Source organism: Hemitrygon akajei, chromosome 23 (genome assembly GCF_048418815.1).
Source record: "Hemitrygon akajei chromosome 23, sHemAka1.3, whole genome shotgun sequence".
Lineage (NCBI taxonomy): Eukaryota > Metazoa > Chordata > Chondrichthyes > Myliobatiformes > Dasyatidae > Hemitrygon > Hemitrygon akajei.
In genome coordinates this window covers 34,614,004-34,626,618 of record NC_133146.1, presented here as the reverse complement: position 1 = coordinate 34,626,618, position 12,615 = coordinate 34,614,004, and the positions used below count along the sequence as shown (strand labels likewise).

The window sequence follows — 12,615 nt, the reverse complement described above, 5'->3', positions numbered from 1 at the left end:
GTAGCTAAAGAACTAGATGAACTGGGGAATCCTGTGGAAAATACTGTGTATTATTTTTTAATGTATAGAAATATGTTGACTGATGCCTAGGTCTCCCATTTCACAAATTCCTATGTCATAAAGCTGGACATGATTTGATCATTTCAGAAGATCGGGACTGCTTGGTAACACAGAGGACCAGAAATGCTCACTTGAGGGTTTAGAGGATGGGCTTCCTCAGGGGTCTCCTTGCATGGTACTGTCCATGTTTTCAACTCACAGGCTGCTCATCCTGGTGGTGAAGAGACTTCCTGTGATTTGCATTTGTCACCCAACCACACCCTGAATCGGAACACAATACGGCAATAAATAGAGGGCCACATTTACTACCAAGAAAGTAAGTCACTGGGGGGGGGGGGGGGGGGCGGAGGTGGGCTGAGCATCAATGGTGATCTTGAGCATGATTTTTGAATCCTCCGATGGTATTCTCCATTTTTTAGGAATGTACATCAGACCTCTTTTATGATAGTGGAGTGTTTGGATGCAACAGCTACTACGATGCCAACCAAAGTACTTATTGTCCTTTCGAAAGACCATGCTGCATGTTAAGAACTGAAAGTATTACAGGTCTACCTCATCAGCGATGCTGATTGGTGGAGAAACTATAAGAGCTGGAGTTGGTGTGTACCATGTTTCTGCCTGGTACAGAGGCATTGAAGTCTATGTGTGAAGATGATGTGCAGTCTAACAGTGAGTGAATGTTTATTTATTACTATTGTGATCACTAGACATTTTTGGACATTGAAAATGTGGAATATTTCAAGTTCAGTTCAATTAAACTAGAACATTAACTTTCAAAATATATCTTTTCCTGGATTTTCACTTCCTGTAGATTGGGGAACCACATTCTCAAGCACCCTTCACTCCATCTGCAACGAACTGGAAACAGGATTTCCTGGTGGACATTTTAATTCCTGTCCCAGCTTATACTCTGACATGTCACTTGTTACGAACCCCGTAACTGGGTCACTTACCAGCAAAGATAGAGAGGTCCGTTGAAGTCTGATGGTACTATTTTTAACAGAATTTATTAGTAAAAATACACAAAAATAATATCAATGCAAACATACAGATAATATACATCGTCAACAGTAAATCTAAAAGTGCGGGTATAATAATGATCAATAAGAAATAGGCTCTATTGTTGTCTAGGGGATAATGTATTGTCCGATGGAAATATAAAAGTCACTCAGTTCATCCAGGCTGCAGCCTTTTGTTGGAGAGAGAGAGAAATTTGGAAAAACTTGCCGGCTTTCCTTTTTTATGATTTCGATCCGTCAGAGTATCGTTGGTGTGGCCATTCACTTGTGGCCTCTCCTTTAACTAAGCCGTTCTTCTGTGATGAGCCCGCTACCCAGGCAAGGGAGGACGCACACGGGCCCTCACCGGCATTCACTATAAAACGCTGTCACTGGCTTTCCAGCGTTTCTCCTGGTGCGTCTAAAGGGGTTGTTCCCCAGACCCTCTTTTATCCTTACTCACGGGGTCTCAGATGTCAATCAGATTGGGATGATGCAATCCCTCAACCAGCCCACTCTGGTCGGCCTCTGAGGGCTTCAATGAATAGTACCGTACTCAATACACAATTCCATCTCCAAGAGACAATAGCCGTTATCAGGGGTTTTTGTTTCGCTGAGGCCAGGACACATTCCAAACCTTGAGGATTCTGCATGTCTCTCTCTCATTTCCTGGGTCCCAGACCCGAATTAATAGCGATCTTGCGATTCTCAGAAAGGAGGGGGCGTCTTTGTACCATTTGGCCCCTCAGAGTTGTGACACATTTGTAACACACTTCATGACCTCCTCTACTTCCACGATCAAGCCTTTCTCGGTTTGGAGGAGCAACTCCTCATATTCCATGTGGGTAGCCCCAAAACTGATGACGTGAACATCGATTTCCTTATCTTCTGGTAACATTCCCCCTCCCCTATCCCTCTGCTTCCATTCCCCAGTCTGCCTTCCCTCTTAGAATATTCTCTTTTCCTCACCTGCGTATCACCTGTCTCTGTTGCCACTCTGGTTTCCTTTTATCCATGGTCCACGTTGTTTTCCTATCTCATTTCTTCTTCTTCAGATCTTTACCCTTTCCACCTATCACCTCTCACCATTCCACTTAGATGCACAAATCACCTACCTGCCTTGTATTCCTTCTACCTCCATGCAACACACATCCTTATATCATTAATCGAATATGGCGGCGCGACGCAGCTTGCAGCGACCACTCCAGAACTGATTATCTGTTATTTGTGAAGTGGGGTGCCGTGCGCAATCATAATCGATTGAAAACGGACGTGGAAGCACAGAGAAACATTGGGAAATTCCAGGAAGACCTTCTTCGTTGCTGCTGCTGTGAGGTCCGGAGCTCTTCTGGGAAGAACAGGCCCCCAGTCCTCGGGGTCATGTTGCCGATGGCCATTGGCGGGGCCATCTTAATACGCTCAGCAGAGGATGGTGCTCGGAGAAGCTGTGCTGGAGGGGATGGTCGTCGGCTCGGTCCTTTCAACGGACTCAGGTCGCTTTCAGTGTGTGCTGTGTCTGCGAGGCTGAGTCAGGCGGCGCCTTGGAAGTCCATAGTGGGGGTATTCCCTTCTGCCGCCGGCGTGGGATGGTGAGTCTGTCGGGACCCTGGGGACTTGTGGAAACTGTGGTGATTTCTTTTGAACTTACAGTCCCTTAACATCTTTGGACTGTTTTTACTGTGCCCATAGTCTGTTTTTTTTAATCAATTATGCTATTGTTTGCACTGTTGTAACTATATGTTGTAATTATGTGGTTTTGTGCAGGTCTTGTAGCTTTAGTTTTTGGTCTTGTTTTTAGTTTTTGTCTGGTGGATTTGGAGCTCCTTTCTGGGGAATGCTAGACGGTAGCGCGATACTAATACGCAGCAGCCTCTCCGGACTCTGGATTGGGGATTGCCAAACGTTACGTGGATTTTCTGGTGTAGTCTGTTTTGTCATATGCTTTTGTGATATCATTCTGGGGGAACGTTGTCTCATTTTTTAACTGCATTGCATTTGTGGTTTCTAAATGACAATGAACTGAATCTGAATCTGAATCTTATTCTGGCTTCTCCCTTCCTTTCCAATGCTGAAGAAAGATCGCAGCCCAAAACAATGTCTGTTTATTCCTTTCCATTGATGCTGCCTGAGTTCCTCCAGCATTGTGGACATGTTACTCTGGATTTCCAGGTTCTGCAGGATCTCTTGTTTGCCATGCCCTTGTTTTTAGCAGTATTTCTTAAAGCAGCAGAAAGAGGACATCACCCAACAAACTACCTGTAGAAGTCTGAAATGGATGGACAAATTAAAGGTATAACAATTTTCAAAACACCACCATCTCACACCTAGACATGCAAAATTAATATAAATTCTGACTGACTCTGGACTGTATTCATGCATATGCAGGCATCTGAGGTCAAATGGTGTGGTTCATTGTTTACAATCAATCCCAAAATGCAGCTCCAGGAAGACCATTGTTCAGAACTGCATTTAAAATTTAATTTACAATCCATGTTCACGTCTGAAAACTGGCTGCTGATGAAATTAATATTTGCTATATACCACAACCATAAGATCAAAAGAACATATGACCATAAGACCATTGGACCACAAGACATAGGAGCAGAATTAGGCCATTTTGCCCATCGAGTCTTTCCGCCATTCAACTATTTCTTCTTCTGGGCCACACCTCTCTGGCCTTCTCCCCATAGCCTTTGATGCCATGTGCAATGAAGAACCTATCAACCTCTGTCTTAAATATACCCAACGACCTAGCCTCCACAGCTGTCAGTGGTAATAAATTCCACAAATTCACCATACTCTGGCTAACGCAATTTCTCTGCATCTCTGATTTAAATGGAAGCCCCAAGGCTGTGCCCTCTTTCCTGACTCTCCCACCATCGGAATTATCCTTTCCATATAAGACCATAAGGTATAGGGGCTATTCAGCCCATCGAGTTTGCTCCACTATTCAAGCATTTGCTAATCTAATTTTCTAGTCATCCCCACTCCCCTGCCTTTTCCCCATATTTTTTAATGCCCTGGCTAATCAAGAACCTCTCTATTTCTGCCTTAAGTACACCCAATGTCTTGGCCTCCACAACCGCTCATGGCAACAAATTCCACAGATTTACCACCCCCTGACTAAAGTAATGTCTCAGTATCTCTCTTCTAAATGGACATCCTTCAATCCTGAAGTCATGCCCGCTTCTCCTGGACTTCCCTACCATGGGAAATAACTTTGCTATATTTAATCTGTTCAGGCCTTTTAACATTCTGAATGTTTCTATGAGATCCCCCCACCCCCTCATTCTCCAGAACACCAGGGGATACAGCACAAGAGCTGCCAGACATTCCTCAAACAGTAACCCTTTCATTCCTGTAATCATTCTTGTGAATCTTCTCTGAACCCTCTCCAATGTCAGTATATCCTTTCTAAAATAAGGAGCCCAAAACTGCACACAATACTCCGTGTGGTCTCACGAGTGCCTTATAAAGCCTCAACATCACATCCTTGCTCTTGTATTCTATACCTCTAGAAATGAATGCCAACATTGCATTTGCCTTTTTCACTGACTCAACCTCGAGGTTAACATTTAGCATATCCTGCATAAGTACTCCCAAGTCCCTTTGCATCTCTGAATTTTGAATTCTCCCCCCATCTAAATAATAGTCCGCCCATTTATTTCTTCCACCAAAGTGCATGACCATCTCTTCTGTCTAGGCCTTTCAACATTAGAAAGGTTTCAATGATCCTCATCCTTCTAAATTCCAGCGAGTACAGACCCAGATCGATCAAACATTCCTTGTATGATAACCCTTTCATTCCCAGAATCATCCTTGTGAATCTCATCTGAACCCTCTCCAATGCTAGAACATCTCTTCTTAGATGAGGAGCCCAAAACTATTGACAACACTCAAGGTGAGGCTTCATCAGTGCCTTCTGGAGTATTAGCATCTTGTCCTAGCTCCTGTATTCTAGATCTATTGAAATAAATGCTAACAACGCATTTGCCTTCCTCACCACCAATTCTACCTGCAAGTTAACCATTAATGTGTTCTGCACAAGGACTCTCGAGCCCCTTGACATCTCAGTTTTTTGGATTTTCTCCCCATTTAGAAAATAGTCTGCACATTTATTTCTTCTACCAAAGTGCATGAACATGCATTTTCTAACATCGTATTTCATTTGCCACTTTTTTGCCCATTCTCCAAGAATGTCTGTCTAAGTCCTTCTACAGCCTACCTGTTTCCTCAACACTAGCTGCCCCTCCACCCATCTGCAATGTTGGCAACAAAGCCATCTATTCCATCATCTAAATCATTGTTGTACAGCATAAAAAGAAGTGGTCCCAACACCGATCCCTGCGGAAAACCACTACTCAGTAGCAGCCAATCAGATAAGGACCCTTTTATTCCCACCTGCAGCCTCCTACCAATCAGCCAATGCTCTAACCATGCCAGAATACACCCTAATGTAGGGGACAGTCCTTCACCATTTCCATGATTAGTTATCCTCTTGAATTCAATCTTACAATTGTGTCCTCTCTATGCCCCCAGCCCTGGCTATCATTCTCTGCACCTGCCCTTCCTTCTCAGCCACCTGCCCCACGCCCCTCCTGCAGAGCTCCACCATCACCATTTCCAACATACAATCTCAGCCTCTACTCCACGCTGACAAGTACAAGACCGTGCAAAAGTGTTATGCACCAAGCTGTAAATACGTGCCTGAGACTTTAGTTTTGCAGTTGGGAAAAATACACACTCAGGACAATAAATACTTTTTCAGGTCTTTACTTTCTATAGCTGCTTTAGGTGTTTTAAGGCAGAAAGAGGGCATCAAAATGAATTTTAAAAATTCAGTTCCTGCTGTTACCATCTCAGCTTAATTTCAGTCCACACACTTGTGTATCATCTAGTTGAGTATGCAGTATGCAAATAAATAAAACAAAATATATAAAACCATTACGGTAGTGTCAATTCTAAAAAACAATGCAAACAACATGAGAATCCCACCAACCCTGTACCTTATATACAACAAGAATGCACTGGGCTCTACGCATCACTCTCTACAGAGTCCTGCAATTGAGGGAAGTACCGTTCACATACGAGGCTGTGATGCAGTCAGGATGCTCTGAATTGTGCCCCTATAGAAAGTTCTAGTATCTGGGGCCCATACCAAACTTCTTCAACCATCTGAGGTGAAAAAGGTGCACTTGTGCCTTTTTCACCACACAGGCGGTATGCAGAGAATACGCAAGGTCCCCGGTGATGTTTATGCCAAGGAACCTAAAGCTGTTCACCCTCTCAACCCCTGCTTCAAAACATCGACCATTATTCCAGTACCTAAAAAGACTAAGGTAACATGTCTGAATGCCTGGTGTCCTGTAACACTCACCTCAATATTAAGCAAATGCTTTGAGAGACTGGTCAAAGACTACATCCGCAGCATACTACCACCCACAATGGACCCTTAAAATTCGCCTATTGACACAACTGATCAATGCATAGCCACAGCTCTACACACAAGGTCTGTTCTGCCATTGGAATCTCTGCCAATGATTACAGACTGATAGTGTTGGTGAGACTTTGCCTGAAGTATTGTTTTGGTCTCCAGACCAAAGACTGGATGCACTTGCAATAATGTAGGAGTTCCTAACCTTTTTTGTGTCATGCAGTCTTGCCAGTAAGCAAGGGGTCTGTGGACCGCAGATTGGGAGCCCCTGCCATAAAGGGAGTGAAACAAACATTAACTAAGTTCACCCCAGGGATTGCATCGTCTAGCACTCATAAGAAGGAAAAGGGATCACATGGAAACTTAGTAAACTGCTGTAATAAATTTGTTGTTGTGTCTGTAGGAGGTGCAACAGGAAAACGCAAATGCAATCTGCACTACCAGAGAAGAGGGGGTAAAAGCTGAATGGTGGTAATATCAGATGCAAGTTTGAATAGCTTGATCTATAATATCTAACTTTCCTCTTGACTCTTGAAGGTTGTAATGTGGCCATCGAGATGATGAGGTGTTGTTCCTCAAGCTTATATTGAACTTTGCTAGAACAGTGAACAGGTTAGAGTGGGATGAAGTATTCAAGTGGTCGGCAACAACAAGTGCAAGACTGAATGAGCTGAACTGAGTGAGGTGCGCTGCAAGACGGGCATCACATCTGGAAAAGATTTCTTAATGAGTGAAGACCACATCAGGAACAATCAGCTCTGCTAACTGAATTGGAATTGTTAACTTTATTACCGGCACTAAAGGCTGGAGTGAAAGTTCCTTAAATGTTCCTTGAACTGATACTGTTCGCCATAGTGTGCAGCAAGAAAATCACTCACACTTCACTACTGGTGTGGAGAGTTAAATCATAACACTTTATGGGCTACCTTAACACACAGTTTCTGACATTGCAGCATACTTAACAATATTGAAAGATATATACATTAATAACATTAAGCTTTTTAATTAAAATTTAATTTAAAAACTACAAACATTGTAAATCAAAATTCTTAACTGAAAATTCTGAAAATATGTACAGCAGGTCAGGCGACATCTCGTTCTTCAGTCTGAAAAATAAACTCTGTTTTCTCTTCCATGGATACTTAACGATCTGCTAAAAGTTACCAGAATTTTCTGCTTTTGTAGCATAATATTTTAATATTTTTAACATTTTGAGTCAACTTTAGTGCTTTTTTCACAGTAAATTGCATAAAGATTTAACTCATTGGTGCGGCAGGTAATCCAACACTGTACATAGACTCTACTACAAGTTGCAAAGATTTCATCTGGAATATTTTGACAAGCAAATTAAAATTGCTTAGAATGGAATTATTAAAAGCATATAGTGTAAAAGAGTATGAAAAGTTTATTGTAATTGATCTCAAGTGTAAACTGGAATATAAAACATTCTGCATAACTGGGTCATAATTGGTTATGGCTTATTTGGGAAAAACGGAGTACAGTATTCTCCTTTGTTATCAGGGTATTTTATAAATCATTTCATTTTCTTTCAGACCAAGCTTCATTAACATGGAAACTGAATGAGATGGTACTTCTCATTTGGTGCTGTCACGCAAAAATCAGTTTTACCCAGAATTTGCTGGGCTAGCAATCAACTCCAGCAGAAACTGGATCCATTCAGTAATAACCAGGGAAATTAAAGTGTTTACATGCTAGTTTTACTGATATAGCCAGATCATCAGATGCATCTGAAATAACGTCACTACAACTCGGGTGGAAATTGAAGAATAGACGGGAGAAGCAAATGCATTGAAGAGAGACCTTTCCAGGGTCACAGTGCCCCTGGATCCAGTTGGATATCTAGAGACTACGTAGAAAGACATAATTCACTAAGAGCTGTGAGATGTTCTTCAGTGTCGGGATCAAATTCTAAGGCCCTTTCAAAGCATTTAATAGCCTCAGCCTTCTCCCCAGACAGCTGGTGCACTAACCCAAGAACACCAAAGGCTTTGCTGTTTCTTGGATTTCTCTTAATTTGGCTTCTTAAAATCTTTCTCAAGTTACTGTCACAGAACTTCCAATTTTTACTTCCAGGATGGATTTTAAGTCCGTCCAGTAAATAGATGATGGCGTTCGATTCAGATCTTTTGTGGTGCAGTTCAAATAATCCAACTTTTAATGCTAGTGCTTGCTTATTATCTGGAGCAAGATCCTCCAAGCTCAGCAGACTCTTGTAGATTTCCTCTGCTCTGTCTGCTTCTCCATCTTCTAAGCAGATTCCTGCAAAATCCAATTTTGCAATAATAAATGATGATTTCAGTTGAAATGCCTTTTCAAAATGATATTTGCACATACTGATCAACTCAGCTTTCAGCTGAAATGCAGCTCTGCCAGAATTGTTGTAGTCTGCTTTCTTTTTCAGAGTGAATAGTTTTCCTCTGTAACATGTACTGATTTGGTGGTGTAAGAAGGCAGAGCATGGAGTAAACTCTAAAGCTCTCTTCAACAGGCCTATTGCGATATCGAAAGCTCGTGCTATTCTATAAAATTTTGCTGTATAGCGAAGCACATATGGCAGATCTGGGGACTTCCTCAATGCTTCTTCAACTAATTCATTTGCTTTCTCTGCTTCATTGAACTCTTGCAGCTTTAGGGCCAACATAACCATGGCCACCGTGTCATCTGGGTCAAGCTCCAGCACCCGTCGCAGATACTTCACTGGCTGACTTTGTTCCTGATTCTCTGAAACACCTGAAATTGTTTCCAGACGATAAAGAGCAGTCGCAAAGCCCATATTCCACTCCACATTATCGGAATCTTCCTCCAAAGCCTTCTCAAAACATTCCTTTGCCTCCTCATAGTAAACAATATTACCAAAAGTTAACAGTGACCATCCCTTCTCCCCGTACACCTCGGGTATCATTGCTGTATAGCGAGGGCCATCACTGAGCGGTTTACAGATCATCTCCAGCTTGTCGAGATAGGACTGGGCCTCGGTCAGATGTCCCATGTGGTAATGCACCCAGGCAAAGTTTCCATAGGTGATGATGCTTCTTCTTTCTAATTCATCTTTGTGGTTCCCTCTCCAAATTATTTCAGCTTCCTTTAAATTTTGAATTGCTTCTTCATAGTCACCTTGCTGACAGTTTACAAAAGCAAGATGGTTGTAGGATGTGGCTTGATATTTTACACCAAGTTGAATAGAATCTTGTAATCTAAGCTTCAAATCATTGAAGTCAATGTTGTCCTTCTGTGGAACCCACGTGAAGTGACACTGAAGCTGGCAGAGTTTCTCAAACAGGGATTCCTTCAGAGTGTCGCTGCATGAAAGCACAAAGTAATTGAAAATTATTGATGTGAAATCAATTCTCCATCCTAACTGCTAAATACTTAGTTTGACAAAATTAGCAAATTCTGAGTTCCTGAGCTGGGGCATAGTCAGAGACCGATGTGTGCAGAACAGTTCAATCTCTACCTGGTCAGACCAGATTCTACCAGATGCTGATTAGGCCAGTGGAAATCCTCTGGGTTCTGGAAATACCAACCAATAAGCTAAGACAGCCAGATAAAAATAATTGCTATGTTCAGGTGATGCTGAATGAATGTGTTTTAAATCATGCAATAGAGCAGAATATATTTACATTCCAATTTGGGCCAGTCCAGCAGATTATTAACTCAGTAGCTGGGAAAATGAAAGTAAAGAGCATCTTTGTGACACCATCTCAGTCATTTGTCTCTCTATCTGAGTACATGGCTGGTAAATTTCAGAAGCAATTGGTAGCAAGGCTAATCAGCCAGTGTCTCCAACAGATGAAACCCATCATCAGACAAAAACGCCAATAGTGAAGCTGTGACCAAAAGTCTCAAGGAAGAGCCTAAAGCTACTGCTGATGCTATGAAAATACGATCAGTATGCAGTTTAAATGAAGAAGACAACATCCATCATGTGGGACACGCCATGGTCTCAACTACAATCAGACGGAAGGTACAGAAGCCTGGAATCCTGCACCATCACATTCAAGAACAGCTACTTCCCTTCAACCATTCAGTTCTTGAATCAATCAGCATAACTTTCATCATTCTTGTTTAACAACACTGAGTGCTTAGTTTGTTTTTGTTCTTCTTGTGAGAATTGTAATTTAGATTTATGTTTCTTGTGTGAATGCTTCTTATATGATGCTATGTGTTTGTTTATCATGCTGCAAGTAACTTTTTCATTTCAGCTGAGCATATACACTCAGTGGCAACTTTATTCGATACCTCCTGTACATAATAAAGTGGCTACTGAATGTATGTTTGAGGTCCTCTGCCTCTGTTGCCAAAGCACTTCAAGTTTTGAGATGTTATGCTTTCAGAGATGATCTTCTGCACACCATTCTTGTTACATGTAATGGTCATTTTCCTGTCAGCTTGAACACCTATTGCCTTTCTCCTCAGCAGACCTCTCTCAATAACAAGGTGCTTTCACCCACAGAACCTCTGCTCATTCTATGTTTCTCGTTTCTTGCACCATTGTCTGTAAACTCTGGAGACTGTTTTACTTGCAAATCCCAGGAGATGAGCAGTTTCTGGGAATCATAAACCATTCCATCTGGCACCAACAATCATTGCACAGTCAAAGTCACTTAGATCATATTCCTTCCCCATTCTGAAGTTTGATCTGAACAATACCTGAAACTTTTGACCATTTCTGCAAACTTTTATGCATTGAGGTGCTGCCACATTATAAACTGATTGGTGGCCAGGGTTGTGAAAGAATATTAGGTTGGGAAATGATAATTGGTCAGTCCATGGACAAGAAGGGATACTGGGCAATCGATTGGAGGAGGGATTGGACAAGGACTATGAGGATTTTCTCCTTTTGGGGGTGCACACAACAGATGGATCATGTTACTGGCAGATCAGTAGTTGGTGGAGAAAAACTGAGGTCAGGAGATTGCTGGGCAAAACTCTGATTGTGAAGTTTCCCCTCTCCCCTCGATGCAATTCTGTTAACTGACATTGTCCTTGAATGGATGAGCACTAAAATTAAGATTATGGCCTATTGCAATGTCCTTCCCTTGTCAAACTCATCAAGTTATTTAGCCTGCTAAATGGTATGGTCTTTCTAAATGTCCTTCAGTCAAGCAAATATCAGTCCAGCTGCAAAACCTGACAGCCTATTTTAATGTTGCCAATCCTGTATACTATAGGATGTGTCACTCTGCCTACTGGCACACATCATTACTGAGGTATGGCGATCAAAACTAACCCCAAAGATAATTTAACCAAAGATGTGCAAAGCTCCAGTTTAGATCTCCAGCTCTTCTTCTAATTAAAGACTCACTTCCCCCCATTAACTTCGATTTTCATTCACTGGGTTTAATAATTTCCTTCAGCTTCACTGCTCCTCTACAATTCCAAACTTGTCCAAATTTCCCAATCCTGAACTCCAGATTCTGCAGTTGCTTCACCTGCATTAACCATCATTGATACTTTGTAGTTTTTAATCCTTATCTGCTCTGCTCACAGCATCACTTCGTGACATCTATAAACTTCAATATATAGTGCACTATTACTGAATGCTCTTGCTGATGAAAAGCCATTTCCCCAATGCAGATTCCTTGAAATGGAGAACATGTTTATTTATTCGCTCTCCTCATGAATTCTATCCATTTCAGGGACCTGGACTGCAAACCATGCCTCAAATCATCATTTCCTGGGAAGAAAAAAATGAGTACTCATGAACATGAGTACTCTCATGTTCTTAGCCTCCCCCACTAACTCCCAGTAGTCCAAGTTCCCAGGATCAAGTAAAGTGCTGACATCGTGGTAAAGGAAGGGTTTACTCACCTCATTATGCGGCTTGGGATTGCAGATATACTTCAGACGAGTTGAAAAGTATGTGGCTGTTCAATTTGTGGGTTTCTGGTAGCTTTTATAATCTGGGGGCTGGTCCCAGTAGTACGATTTATTGACTGAGAGTGGAATGGAAACTGAAACTGGAAACTGAAACTGGCAAACCTGCTCCTTCGTTGAGAATTGAATTGGTCACAATAATCTACTATCTTTAAAGCAGGCAATGTTAATACAAACATCACCCAGATTAACCCCTTTACATGCTAATCCTGACAACTAGTTAGA

General features: G+C 41.9%; 1 protein-coding gene across 1 annotated transcript; it reads right to left on the bottom strand.

Annotated features, from left to right (window-relative positions):
* Positions 1-7,444: 7,444 nt before the first annotated feature.
* On the bottom strand, positions 7,445-12,394 carry LOC140715077 (interferon-induced protein with tetratricopeptide repeats 5-like). Its single transcript, XM_073026806.1, has 2 exons — positions 12,325-12,394; positions 7,445-9,812 (listed from the first exon to the last, which is right to left on the bottom strand). The coding sequence occupies exons 1-2, from the start codon at positions 12,327-12,329 to the stop codon at positions 8,360-8,362; spliced, it is 1,458 nt and encodes a 485-aa protein (XP_072882907.1). The 5' UTR covers positions 12,330-12,394; the 3' UTR covers positions 7,445-8,359.
* Between the last annotated feature and the right edge of the window lie 221 nt (positions 12,395-12,615).